Source organism: Nomascus leucogenys, chromosome 8, assembly GCF_006542625.1.
Source record: "Nomascus leucogenys isolate Asia chromosome 8, Asia_NLE_v1, whole genome shotgun sequence".
Classification (NCBI taxonomy): domain Eukaryota; kingdom Metazoa; phylum Chordata; class Mammalia; order Primates; family Hylobatidae; genus Nomascus; species Nomascus leucogenys.
In genome coordinates, this window is record NC_044388.1 from 103,687,164 (window position 1) to 103,701,959 (window position 14,796).

Consider the following 14,796-nt stretch of genomic DNA (forward strand, 5'->3'; position numbering starts at 1 on the left):
AAAAAAAAAAAAAATCAGGAGAGAATGAAAAAATTTAAATAATCCATTATCCTGCCACCCCAAAATAACCTCTATTTATATTTTGGTGAATTTCTTTCCTTATTTTGTTCTATCCCTATATAAACATACACACTTTCAGAGATACAAAACTGAATCATCACTTTTAATGGCTTCATATTATGCCATTGAACAATGCCTGTTAATACACTGCTTCCATTCCATCCCCCATGCTGTAATGTAACCATTTTGTTACCTAATGGGGTACATTCTAGATGTGAAATGTTGGGGTGGGTTTCTCCCAGGGCTTTGGGCCACCTTTCTGCTGTCCTGTGTATTGGTAGAGGGAGTGGGAAGGGGGACGACCACCCTTGCCAGCCCCCATTTCCTGCCTAGCCTTTAGAAGGTCCCAATACTTTAGTCACAGCGGTTTCTAGACCCCGTATTTCTGTCTAGGGACACACAAAGGAGGGATTTCAAGACAACAAACCCAGCTGTCACTGCAGTTCCACAGTCCCCAGGCTAAAACCCCAATGCCAGCCCACCCACCCAGTACTATGGGGGGCCAGCGGCGACCCCGGGCCTCCTGAACAGCACACCTTAGCGGGGAGCGGCAGCTCATGTCTGTCATACCAGCACTTTGGGAGGCCAAGACAGGCAGATCACTTGAACAGCACACCTCTAAGACGGGTGACGAGATCCTGAGGCCCCAGGTGGGCACAGGACTTGCCCCAGAGCTGAGCCTGCTCTCTTTCCCACTCGGTGGGCTGTGTTTCCTCTTCTGTGACAGGAGAGCAAACCACAGGCACTGCTGGGGAGATCCCACAACACATGAGCTCCTAGGAAGAGTGGCCATTTCTTTATAGCAATTCACCCTCCAGTAATGATTTTAATTAATGACTGGGTGGTAATTGTTCCGTGTGTCTCCTGACCAGCCAGGAGCTCTACAAGGGCAGGGCCCAGGTGAGCTTGACTGGGCTGTTTCAGCCGCACCAGCTCAGATCCAAGCCCTGGGTGGGCCCTCAGTGGGTGCCCACCCCAAGCCTGACACACAGGGGGTCATTGGGGCCACCAGGACCAGGACCCAGGTGTCCACCCCCCCTACCCCCACCCCTCCATCCCTGCCTGTCACACTCAGAAGCTGCAGAAGGGCCAGGAATAGAGAGGAACCCAGAGAGAGAGCCACCCTTCCAAGAAAGACTCTCTACCCGCCTCACCCTCGGGGCTCAAGGACAAGAATGAAGGGCTCAAAGCCAGTGAGTCACGCTTCGAGGAATACAGGCAGGAGGAAGGAAGTTGTGGATGGCCACATGGCTTTGTGCCTGCGGGTCTGAGACACGGAGGGGCCCAAACCACTCCTTCCACAAGGGCAGGGGGGAAGTCACCACCCCAAACCCCTCCCACATCTGCCCTGCCCCTCTGTAACCAACCCCCACCAACCACACACACACACATTCTGCACCTACCAGGCCCTTCATCCAGAGAGCTTTGGGATCCCTATGCTCCCAGGATGTAGGACCTTGCAATGGCATTCATTCATTCATTCATTCATTCATTCCTGCTAGGGAACTAAAACAATTGGCATTAATAAATGTTCATTATAGTTATTGACTCCTCAGCATTTCTTGTGCTTTACACACATAATTTAATAATAACCTTTACAATCCAGTGGAGTAGAAGTATCATCATGCCCATTTTACAGCTAATGAAACTAAGGCATAAAGTGTCACGGCACCTGACCTAGGGGCACTTGTTCAGCTGCTGGTGGAGCAAGTCTGAGCTGTGAGGCCACCTGTCCACCTCAGGGGAACCCATGGTGAGTTAGCCCTCAGGTACTCATATCACAGATGGGAATTAGAATCACAACCATGGGCTGGGCGTGGTGGCTCAAACACCTGTAATCCCAGCACTTTGGGAGGCCAGGCAGGAGGATCGCTTAGCTCAGGAGTTTGATTGAGACCAGCCTGGGTAACACAGGGAGACTCTGCCTATACAAAATATAAAAATAAATTCACCCCATGTGGTGGTGCACACCTGGGGTCCCAGCTACTGGGAAGACTGAGGCAGAAGGATTGCTGGAGCCCAGGAGGTCGAGGCTGCAGTAAGCTGTGATTGCAATACTGCACTCCAGCCTGGGCAACAGTGCAAGACCCTGTCTGAAAAACAAAAACGAATCACAACCATGTGAGAAGGGCTACAGGTACACACGGGTGGCCAAGGGGCTGTGGGAGCTCAGAGGAAGAGCCTGATCCAGCCTACCAGGAGTGGGGCTACTGGCTGCAGGGCTTGGTCTGTGAGGGCATTTCAGGATCTGGGCTTGACCTCGAGGACACAGGACAGACTGGAAGGGTCAGTCTGAAGGAGGGTGACACATGGTTAGTAGCAAGGTCACTCTACTACCAGAGGCTCTTATCCAACCCCACCATTGAACCATGGGGGAAACTGAGGCTTGGAGGAGAGGCAGGAGTTCACCCAAGGCCACAGAGGTCTGAAGCAGGACCGGCCTCCCATCTACAGAGCTGGACTCCCAGAAGCCACACAGGAGACTGCAAGAAGAGGGGAAGGAGGGCAGGGGCTCAGCCCCAATTGCACAGGAAGTCTGCCAGGCTCCACCCAGGGGCCTCCAGGTAGGGCAAGCTGCCCAGCCCCCAGCCTGCAGGGCAGGCACCAGAAACAGCTCCTCTCGGATTCTGCCACAATCTCAGCAGGAAGACAGGAAAGCTGAGCTGGGCAGCCTGCTACAGTCAGGCCAGGATTGGAGGTTTGGCCTCCCAGGACCAGGCCGGCTCTCAGGTCACTGAGAAAGTCACTCCTCTGCTCCAAGAGGGGCCCCTGCCTCTGGCCAGAGAGAAATGAAGAGTTTCTGAGATCCCAGTTGGCCTCGGGTCAGGGTGAGTGAAAGGGCTCAGTGTATTCAACCAGTTGGCTCAAATATTTCCCCATCCTGCCACCCTCCTTGAGAGATGGGGTGACCTCCACTCTAGAGATGGGGAACTGAGGCCCAGAGGAGAGATGCCCCTTGACCAAGGTCACAGAGTGAGCTGTGACTGTCCCAAGCTGGGCCAGGAGGGCTGACCCCAGGAGAGTCCTAGGGGGTCGGCCCCTACCTCCTTAGAAGGAAGAGTTGCCCTTTCCCCCCCCTCTTTTCCTGGCAGCCTGAAATATAGGAGTGGGGGTGGGAGGGGAGTGTGGCTTTGGCTTTTTAAGTCCAACACAGCCCCTCACTGTCTGCGCATAGACAGGCCTGGGCTGTCTCCTCGGACACAGGCCCATCTGTGAGGCCCGCACAGGGCTTGCTTCTCTCCCAGAGAGCTTGTTTGTTTACCCAGTTTTCATAATTATAAGTTCTGCAGCCCCACCCGGCCCAATCATTCCTTCCCTCACCATCCCTTGCTGTCTGGAGCCCCGCACGGGTGCGGAGGATGGGAGTACGAAGTCGGAGAGGGAAAAGCTTCATGCTGGGGTCAAGGCCCTGGGTTCCAGCCAAGCTCTGGTGCCCCTGAGAGCACAGGCATGTCCCATCCCCTTCCTGGGCCTCAGTTTACTCGGGCGTGAGAAAAAGGAGGGGATTGGTTAGAGGAGCTCATGGGGTCCTCCAGGGCTAGGAGGAGGAAGGGTCTGGGCCTGAAAAAGAAAAGCAAACACTTCTCATCAGCACCTCAAAAATCAAGGCAGGGCTGGGGGAGGTGCGGTAGGGTGAGAGGCAGACACCTCCCCCAGCCCACCAGGCCTGCCCTCCCCAAAGCTCAAACTCAGCTCTCTTTTCTACCCTTCGCCTCCCAGAGAACACTGCTCTCAAAAAAAGCAAAAACAAAAAGCAAAACAGAAGTGCAATTGTCAGCTTCCTCCTCCTCTAGATGCCTGAATCACCCCTTAAATCTCTGACAGGCCAGGCAAGTGACACACAGCTTCCCTAAGAACTCAGCTAAAACGCAATTGCTGTTTACTGAGCACCGTGCACAAGCCAGGAACTGCGCAGTGCACCTCCCAGAACCTTCACCCACCCCAAAGGCAGGGAGCACCAATCCCACCTTAGCGACAACTGGACCTCCAAGGAGGAGAGCTATGTGCTGAAGGCCACACAGCTTTCAGTGGCGGAAGCATACTGCCACCAGGTCAGGGCCAGACACGCTGCCTCTTGAGATGGGCCGACTGAGTGCTGAAACCAACATACACTCTGGGAAACATAAAGATCCACGGGCTTTGTAACATGAGCCACAGCACATCCAGCTTGATGGAACCTTCTTGGCTGGCATGAGTTCCATGAGATCAGGGCTCATGTCACTGCTTCGTCCCCAGTTCCCAGCTCAGGCCAGGCACAGGACAGCTTTCAGAGCAAGCTCTTCCTTCAACAGCAAGATGGCCTCCTGCAATGTGGAGGTGCTGCACCTGCTCTGTGCCTTCAGTGCAGCCCAAGGCCCACAGGTTCCTAAGAGGTCAGAGCTGGAAGGGCATGCCCGTTGCACAGATAGGCAAAGTGAGGAGGAGGCACAGAGAGAAGGAAGGGCTTGTCAGAGGCCTCCAGGCACCCATCCTGGGGAGCCTGCCTCCTAGCCCACACCCACCAGTGGTTCCTGGCAGGTGGAATAAATCAGAGGTGACTGGAGCACGAGTGGGTGGGCAGCTTCTTCCCAAGGGACTCCTTTTCTAGAAGGTGCTAAGCTTCACAAATTCGGCTGGACACAAATAGTTCTGCTCAGCATGGGGCATGGGAAAGACGGACGGCAGCTGCAGTTGGCTTGGCCACAGACGGGCAGGTGGGAAAGTGGGGTCTGCACTTTGCAAACCACAGTTCATTCTTCCTCCCCTCCTGGATGCCCAGTTACTTCCTGGGCCCCCACCCCTGCACGTGGACCCTCCACCCAGCACCCTGACCCACACCCGGCACTTCTGATCTGCAAGAGGAGGGCCTCCCTTGGCCAATGTCCTGTGTGAACCACACATAACGGTAACAGTGGATGAACCAGGAGCCGATGTTCCCTAAGCTCAAAGAGCTAAGGCCACATCATCTCACCGTCCCTGCACAACAACCTCAGGGGCCTGGGATACTGTTGTGCCCACTTTACAGATGAGGAATTTGAGGTCCAGAGAAGGGAGGGCAGCTGCCAAATGACAGGGCAGTCCTGGCAGCATCTCAAAACCAGGTCGTCCGACTCCCGGCCTCTTTCTACTCTACACTTGGAGGGGAAGAAGGTTCTCATTTTCAGGGCTGCCTGGGAAGGGACTGAGTTTCCTGTCACTGGAGGAGTGGGAGCGGAGGCTGCAAGACCAGTGGTTGAAGGTCTGCCTTGATAAAACAAACTACAGAATCCAGACAGGTTTCTCTGTAGCCAAGAGTCACGGACATCAGCTTGCCCCAGCCCTGCACAGCACCATCACTGAAGCCTGGCCACGCCACTCCTCTGTCCCTCACTGCACCCGACCCCCACCCACGCAGGTCCAGTCCCTCTCACCATGGGGTTCACCTCCTCCCATCCACACTCACTCACAGCTGACCCACCGGTGCCACTTCTGCCTGAAAATGCCTCCAAGGCCTCCCCGGGACCCTAAGGACAAAGGCCCCACCTCGCCAAGACCGGCCTTTGCGGTTCCCTCTACCTCCCCCATCCTGAGTCCCAGCAGGCGGGCCCACCCCTGGCCAGTCTCCCTTACACCTTCCCGAGGAAGGCCTTTCCCTTTGGGAACATTGCTTGCCCTGAGGAGGGACAGCCAGCCAGGAAGCACACGCAGGCAGGCACCATGTGATTGTGTAGCTGTGTGTCCCTGGTGCCCAGCACAGCGCCGGGCACACAGTAGGTGTTCAATAACTATTGATTGAAGTAATACAAGAAATAAGGACTACGTGTGTTGGGGGCCACAGCTCATCACACCCCTTGATGGTCTCACAGGCATGCACCTCTATTTCTACATAGAAGCCACCAGCCCTGCCTTTGGAAGGCATCTTGAGACCCCTACAAAAGGGTTTTCAGAGGCAGAGAATTCCCAAGAGTAGATACTGGCCTTGAGGTCACAGATGGGGAGAAAAGGCACAGAGAGGCATGGCCATTGGGTCCAGAGTCACACAGCAAGTGGTCAATGGGACCAGGCTTAAGACACATGGGTGGGCAAGGAGGGAGCATGTTCCCATCCATCTTCTCACCCTTTTCCTCTGTGCACTGCCAAATGCCAGGCACAGATGGATGCTGCTGCAGAGTGACTGACGTTGCTGGAACCACAGCTCCATCCCACCGCCCTCCAGGAACTCGCTGAATACCCCAGGTGTCCAGGGCCATAGGCTGGTGCTCCTCTGACCTTGGAAGGGAAGAAGGTTCTCATATTTAGGGCTGCTTAGGAAGGGAGTGGGTCATGTCAACTTCCTGGAGCACATGGCAGGGAGCAGGGGATGCACGAGGCCACAGACAGACCAGACACATCTCCCTGGGTGTCAAGTTAGCTCAGTAAAGTCATAATCATAACAGATATCACTCATGTATTGTCACCTCCCACCAACGCTGTTCTGCACCGACCAGGGGACTTGACCTTCATATCTTGAGACGCCAGAACTATCATCCTCATGTAAGGAGGGCTCTAAGACTCAGATAGGGTGACTGACTTGCCCCTAAACACCAGTCCATCCAGTGGCAGAGCCAGGACTCAAACCCAGTCTGCCTGCAAAGCCTTGCCCCAAAACCTCTGGGCTCCCTGCATCTTCAGGCTTACCATCCACTACCTCACCAGGCAGGCCCCTTCACCTTCGTGGGCCAGAAGCAGCCCAGCTCCAGAAAAATGGGACCAGTCCTGAGGGGTGGACACTTCCTGTTCTTCCAGTTTTAAAATTTGTGAGATCAAAAGATTGTAGCCTTCCATGACTCAGGCCCTAAGATTCTACCAGGAGAAGAGAATGGCTTTGCTCCACCCTCACGGGTTTTAAACCTAGGCATCTGCCCCGACTCCTTCCTTAAACCTCTGCCCAGCAGCGTCTACAGAATACCCTTCTTCCTCCAGCACAGAAGTGGATGGGGTGGGGCAGGGGAAGGAAAAAGCAGTGCAGGAATTTCTGCAACCACAGGATGATGCTTGCAGGAGCCCGGGGTGGAGTGAGTCATGAGCTCTGCCCGCGGGGAAGGAGGAGGGGGGCGCGGGGAAGGAGAATGGGGCTGGTCAGAGGCTGTGACTCTCGGACTGAGTAATGACGGGCGGGATAGATTTGTGCAACCTATGGGAGGGAGCCTGACACAAGCTGCTCTATTCCCACTCGGCTCCTCCTCCCACTTCCTCTCCCCGCCTCCAAAAGCTTACCTCGCTTGGAGGCCTTTTTCACAGTGTCCCCCTGCCCAATCTGGGCACCACGGACGACATAGTCATAGCAGAATGTGGTTTAAATAGCTAAGGCCTTGGACTATCCGATCCAGGCCTGCCACTGAGGTGCGGATTCAATAAGATAATACAGACAAAGGAAGGCTTGGCACATAGCAAGTGCTCAGTTAAACCGTTGCTAATGTTTACAGTTATCACCCCGAGCCTGATTACTGCTCCTCCCTGCTCTATCAACCATGTCTTCAGACAGAAAATATATCCATTCCTACACACCGCAGGCTAGACTGTATGGCCACACACCCAGAAGCCATGGTCATCAGTCCCCGTCCCCAATACACAGGCAGCCCCTTCAAGCCCACTAGCCCCGAACGATGCTCAGAGATGTCAGGAAGGAGACTCCCTGTAAATGCCCAGGTTGGTGGAAGCAGAGCACGGGAAGAGTTGGGCTGGGAGATGAATCGGTCTTCGACAGGGAAGTTGACTGGAGCCAGAAAAGAAACACACACAGTGGCTCTGTTTGCCCCTACAGACCAACATGTGAGAAACAACCTCATGTCCAGCATTAGGGAAAAAGCTGGGAAAGTGTCCCTCTGTCCTCAAATGGAATAAAATGCAGCCTTTGGGGATGCTTCCAGGGAGCTTTTAATGACCTGGGAGAGATGTTTATTATAGATCACGTAGTGAAAGAAGTGAGACACAAACTTGAGTCATGGTCCCGGCAAAGTGTAATGATCGACACAGAAGGGAAGTACTCCCAGAGGATGAAGTGGTTATCGCAGGATGGCGGGTGAGTGGTTCCTATTCCTGTTTTTCCGCTTCACTCCTCGGACAGCAGGGAGGGCAGCCATGGCCCAGCGTGGGTTTAGAAAGGTCTCTTTGGCAGTGTGTGTAGGAAGGACTAGAGGCTCCGAGAAGGCTGGAGCAGCTCTGAGTAGGAGAGGCCGGCACTCAGGCCCCAGCAGTGGGAAAGGAACAGAGTCGGGGGGACTAGAGGAGGCTGGATGGAGGGGAAGGCAGGGTCAAAGCCAACAAACGCATGTTATGTAAGACCCAACAGAGAGACAGCATCATGCCCAGACGCTTCGCCCCCAGGGGCTGACCCGGACCTTGGCTAAGGGCAGCAGCCCCCAGGCCCAGGCACTGCTTCCGGCCAGGCTGGTCTCTCTGCAAAGTCCAGGGGAGCAATGAGGAAGCCACACAGCAGGGTAAGGGGTGGCAGAAGGTGGAACCCCTCCATCCCTTCACTCTTCACAGCTACTTCCCAAATGCTGAGAGGTAGATTTTTTTTTTTTTTTTTTTTTGAGACAGAGTCTTACTCTGTCACCCAGGCTGGAGAGCAATGGTGCGATCTTGTCTCACTGCAACCTCCACCTCCCGGGTTCAAGCGATTCTTGTGCCTCAGCCTCCCAAGTAGCTGGGACTACAGGCACGCACCACCAGGCCCGGCTAATTTTTTAGTAGAGACAGGGTTTCATCATGTATGCCAGGCTGGTCTCAAACTCTTGACCTCAGGTGATCTGCCTGCCTCGGTCTCCCAAAGTGCTGGAATTACAAGCGTGAGTCACCGCGCCCAGCAGAGAGGTAAGTTTTTAAAATCACTTTGGAAAGAGGCATTACTTGTTTTGCTCAATAAATAATTAAGACACCCTTCTTCTCATATCTGGTTGTCAAAAGGATGAAAATGCTCAATGCTAAGGTCCATCTTGGCAGGAGAGTGTCAAACACCTGCTGCCTTCTTAAAGGCTATGTGTCCATCTATCAAAAGGTGACCCAGGCAGGGCATGGTGGCTCATGCCTATAATCCCAGCAATTTGGCAGGCCGAGGCAGATGTATCACCTGAGGTCAAGAGTTTGAGACCAACTTGACCAATATGGTAAAACCCCGTCTCTACTAAAAATACAAAAATTAGCCAGGTGTGGTGGCGGGCACCTGTAGTCCCAGCTACTCGGGAGGCTAAGACAGGAGAATTGCTTGAACCCAGGACGCGGAGGTTACAATGAGCCGAGATCATGCTACTGCACTCCAGCCCAGGCGACAGAGTGAGACTCTGTCTCAGGAAAAAAAAAAAAAAAAAAAAAAAAAAGGTGACCCAGGAGTTCCATTTCAGGGCCTCTCTCATACTGGAATATTACAGAGGGTTTGTACCAGCAGGTTCAAGCAGCACTGTGAATACTAGCAAAATACTGGAAACAACCCAAATGCCCATTCACAGAGGGCTGGGTAGACAAACCATCCATGCACAGAAACGAACTCACCAAGAAAAGAATGAGGTAGTCTTGTGTGTTCTGACACAGAAAGATGTCCACCAATTTACCGAGTGAAAAAAATCAAACCACAGAAGCATAGAGTAATATCTCTTTTTATAGGTTGGGCATGGTGGCTCATGCCTGTAATCCCAGCACTTTGGGAGGTTGAGGTGGGTGGATCACCTGAGGTCAGGAGTTTGAGACCAGCCTGGCCAACATGGTGAAACCCTGTCTCTACTAAAAATACCAAAATTAGCCGGGCATGGTGGTGCACGCCTGTAATCCCAGCTACTCAGGAGGCTGGGGCAGGAGAATTGCTTGAACCTGGGAGGCAAAGGTTGCAGTGAGCTGAGATCTTGCCACTGCACTCCAGCCTGAGTGACAGAGTGAGACGCCACCTCAAAAAAAAAAAAAAAAATCTGTTTTTATATACCAAGCTATTATGAGCATGTACAGAGAGAGGCAGGCTTGGAAATGGTGACACACCACACTTAAGTGACTTCTTCTGGGAAGTGGGATTTAAGGGAGAAAGATGGAGGGTGCTTTCATGTTTTATTTTACCCTCCTAAATTGTTTGTGCATGCGTTACTTTTGCTCAGGCAATTCTTCCACCTCAGTCTCCCATATAGCTGGAACCACAGGCGCACACGACAATGCCCGGCTAATTTTTTGTATTTTTACAAATACAACATGGGCTTTGCCATGTTGCCCAGGCTGGTCTTGAACTCCCCAGCTCAAGCAATCCACCCTCTGCAGCCTCCCAAAGTGTTGAGATTACAGGCGTGAGCCACCATGCCTGGCCTGTGCACACATTACTTTTGCAATTAGACAAAATGTTCAGTGGTTGCCTAGAGTTGGGAGGGACTAGGAGGAAACAGGAGCGACTATTAAGGAGTAGAGGATTTCTTTCAGGGCTGATGAAAATGCTCCAACATTGATGGTGGCAATGGTTGTGCAATTCTGTGAATATACTAAAAACCACTGAAGTGTACACTTTAGGTGGGTGAATTGTATGGTATGTGAATTATGCCTCAATAAAGCTATTATTTTGGCTGGGCGTGGTGGCTCACACCTATAATCTTGGCATTTTGGGAGGCTGAGGAGGGTGGATCACCTGAGGTCAGGAGTTCGAGACCAGCCTGACCAATATGGTGAAACCCCCGTCTCCACTAAAAATACAAAAATCAGCCGAGCATGGTGGTGCGTACCTGTAACAAAGGGCTGAAGCAGGAGAATCACTTGAACCCAGGAGGTGGAGGTTGCAGTGGGCCAAGATTGTGCCACTGGACTCCAGCCTGGGAGACAGAGTGAGACTCTGTCTCAAAACAAAACAAAAAAAAAAAGATGTTAGTTCATGGGTGGGAAGCTCACACCTGTAATCCTAGCACTTTGGGAGGCCAAGGCTCCCAAAGGAGGATTGCTTGAGCCCAGGAGTTCAAGACCAGCCTGGGCAACATAGGGAGACCCTGTCTCTCTCTCTCTCTCTCTCTCCTCTCTCTCTCTCTCTCCACACACACACCACACCACACACACACACACACACACACTAGCTCGGCATGGTGGCACATGCCTGTAGTCCCAGCTACTTGGGAGGCTGAGGTGGGAGGATCACTTGAGCCCAGGAGGTCGAGGCTGCAGTTAGCTATGATGATGCCACTGCACTCCAGCCTGGGTGACAGAGCAAGACCCTGTCTCAAAAAAAAAAAAAAAAAAAAAAGATATTACTCCAAGGTTGCAGGAGTTATATTGGGACCTTGAGCTGGCTTCAGTCTGGGGGAGATCTGTGGGGAAAATTTGGGATTGTTAGGCCCTCAGAGCTGAAAGGGACTTCAGCCATCGAGTGGCCCACCCACTTCGGTTCACAACTAGGGAAACTAAGACCCAGGGAGAGGAAGTGGCCTGCCCAAGGATCCTCAGGCCTCCCAGATCCCGGGCCAAGGATTCTTCCTCCCCGCACACTCCCTCGTGTAAGGAGGCAGGAGTCATCCTGCCACCAGCCCCGAGGGGCTCCTGGTGTGGAAACAAGCCTCTGCTTGCCAGGGGCTTTGAAATCCCAGGATGAAAGATGCCATGGCAGCAAAACAGCACCGTGGCCGGGAGCACACTTGACCTTTGCCAGGACTTGCAGGCAGGCTGGCATTCACCTGCTCACCTGCTCAGGGCGGGCATGAAGCTGCAGGTCAAACCTCAGAACCCTAACAGGCCTGGGAGCTCAGAGCACTGTGGGAAGGGATGTTTCTAACTGTGACGTTTCTACTGGGGCAGAGAACAAGGCCTCAGGTAGGGAGGGCTCTGGAATTTTAATTGCCAGCTTTGAGAGTACCTACTGCTCCTTGGGTGGGGTGAGGAGGGTGCCTGGATCACTGGAGGCGGCAAACACACGCCCTCATTCCCTTCCAGCAGAGATTTTAAAGGCAGCTCACTTCCTCTGGAGGAGGCTGGGAGGCTTCCCGGCTGCCCCCTTCCAACACCCACCCCCCCACATCAGGAACTCCTCTCAGGTGAGTCTGGACCAGGAATTCGAGGCATTTAAAGAGGATTATAAATAGCACTGAAGTGTGGAGAAGAGAGACCAGCAGGCTCTGAGTGGGCACAACTTTCTTCCACCCAGCCTGGTATCCAGAAAACAAATCCAACTCTCTCCAGTAAAGGACACTTCACCTTCTGTGGTCTCAGTCCCCTCCTCTGTAACATGCCAGGGGAGAGAGGGTGGGCTGGCAATTCTCAGCCTAGGAGACAGGAAGACGGAGGCCCAGCACTGAGCATGGGGAGAGGAAAAACCCCACCAAACGCATGGCACACCCCACCCAGGCCCCTCGAGGGGCCTCAACAGGAGGTCCTGAATGGAGGAACTGTTACAGAGCCCCAGGAGCTTGTTGCGACAGGGAGGGGACAGGAAGACTCCGCCCTGGCCCTTCCTCCTCCCAGAGTCCAGGCCTGGTCGGACAAGGAGGCTTTCCAGGACTTAACCCCATGCTGGTCAGAGGCTAGAGAGGGTCCGATTCATTTCCACATCATCCCAGTCACCCCTGTGCCCAGCCAGCCCCAGGCCTGGCACAAAGGAGGGACTCTGGCCTTGGGACTTGGCCCACAGTCACTTGGCAGACCTCCCCAGCACCTCCCTAGTGCCCAGCATGGGTGTGGCCCTGGAGACATGGAGTTAAAGGACACCTGGCCACTGCTCTCAGGGCTTCCTACTCTTAAGGGAGCGTGTAGAACACGGTGGTGAAATTCTACAGGACACAAAAATAAGTGCAGGCGGACGCGGTGCTCAGGGGCCACTAGACAGCGAGGGGTGACCCACCTGAACCGTCACCCCATGTACAAGTACCTCTCCTATGCCAGGCCCTGTGCTAAGCAAGCCACATGAGTTACTTCACGTAAGCCTCCCAACAACTCATTAATAAGGAAGAAATCACTGACCCCATTTCAAAGAGGAGAAAACCAAGGTGTACAGGACAGATGTCTGGGAAGCAAATGCTGGGATTCCACCCAGGGCAGCTCCACCAGCCAGGAGAGATCGGCCAGCGAGGAGTTTCTCAGGCAGCCGAGATCCTCATCCTATCTCCCCCTTCTCCAGAGTCTGTGGGGAAAAGGAACCCAGGCCCCCGCTGCAGCTCCGGCTTCCCCAGGAGCCTTGGGGACAGCTGTCCCTGGGAGAAGTGGCCACTGTGCAGTAATAGGCTGAGAGCAGGGATGGCTGAAGGACGGGGTTGAAGGGGCTGGCGACCGGCCCTGAGGGTCCCCCACTCTGCTGACCGGTCCCCTGGCCCCTGCTGCTGGCAGGGGCAGCCTGCTGTCTGCGCCAAAGGACATGGAACCCCACCGCCTCCGGGGCGCCCCATCGATCCCTGGCCCCACTCCCCAGGATCAGTCCCGGGCCTTCATGGGCCCGTCCTCAGGAAGCCTCCGCCACGTGTACCAGGGCTGGGGCCCGGCGGAGCTGGAGACGGGACGGCTGGGGAGGAAGGTGAGCGCGTGCTGGCTGGGCCTGGGAGATCCCAAAGCTGGTAGCGGATGGGCTTGGAACGCTTCTGGGCGGGGACAGTCAAGGGTGGGCAGCGGGCTGCGACCCCTGCCCCAGCTCGGCCCGGGGTCGTGGGCTGGGGATCCGCCAAGCCCGGGGTCCGAAGGGGTTCCGGGAGAGAAGGCGTTCCGAGTCCCCTTGAGTCGGGAAAGGTGGCGCTCAGAAGAGCGCGGGAAGGGGCGCCCAGGCTCGGAGGGAACGAGCTCGGACGCGGGGCACGCTCCCTGGCAGCTCCCACTCTCCCGGCCTGACTCCCCCGAGACCCCGGCCCCGGCGCCTACTGCTGGCCGGGGCGGGGGCGTGGTCGGGGGGTTCCGGCGGGACCCTGGGCGCGCGTGGCGCGGCGCGACCCTCACCTGCGATGTGCTGGCGCCGGGCGTCGTCCAGGTGCGTGGACAGCACGTCCCCCATGGCCAGGAGGAGTCGCGGCCCGATCCGGCCGACGCCGCCGCTGTTGCCCGCGCTGCTCAGGAGGACGCCGCTGGCGCCATGGAGCCCGGCCCGCCCTGCTTCCCCCGCTCCCGCCGCTCCCGCCGCTCCCGCCGCTCCCGCCGCCCGGCTGCGGCTTCCGCTCCGGCTCCGCTCCCGGTCGGGCCCCGTCCCTCCCGCCGGCCGCCTTGGCCCCCTCCCTGCCCTCCGCCCTGCACCCCTGCGCCCCGCCCCGCCCCACCAGACCACGCCCCCGCAGGCCAACCCCGCCTTTCCCGCCCGCTGCCCTGCACCCCTGCGCCCGCCGCGCCCCGCCCCGCCCTCGGTCCTGCACCCCTGCGCCCCACCCAACCCCTCCAGGGCTCGCCCCGTATGCCCCGCCCCCTCCGCTGCCTCGGGCGGGCGGGGCACAGGGGCGGGGGACGCCGGGACCGCCCTGGAGAAGGAGACAAAGAGAAGGTCCCAGAAAGGGAGACCGCGGAGAGACTGCGGAGAGCGCACCCGCCCTGTACCTAAGCAGAGAAAGAGACGGGGCTGGTGGGGGCATCTGAAAAACTGGGGGTGCTCTGGGGGACTCCAGCCTGAGTGTCACCCCCGTCCCCTCCCCTCCCCAACCCTGCCTGCGCGGGAAAAGAATCGCGCCGAGGAGGATGTGGGGCACTGGCAGGGGACGCCTGGACCTAGGGGCCGGAATTCGGCATTCGCCCCCTCCTCTTCCCTGAACAGTGCCCCCTGCCCCCCCAGTCCCGCCCGCCACTGCCCGCGCTCAGGAAGTTCCCTGGCCTTAATTCGACCTGCCC

The 14,796-nt window shown here is 55.8% G+C and overlaps 1 protein-coding gene across 1 annotated transcript in view; it reads right to left on the minus strand.

Moving 5' to 3' along the window:
* The window catches only part of NIBAN2 (niban apoptosis regulator 2), a 63,567-nt gene extending 49,343 nt beyond the window's left edge, over positions 1-14,224 (minus strand). Inside the window, exon 1 of the mRNA XM_030817851.1 lies at positions 13,924-14,224. Within this exon, the coding sequence (XP_030673711.1) occupies positions 13,924-13,978 (55 nt within the window). The 5' untranslated portion in view covers positions 13,979-14,224. The remainder of the gene's footprint in view (positions 1-13,923) is intronic.
* Positions 14,225-14,796: the final 572 nt, after the last annotated feature.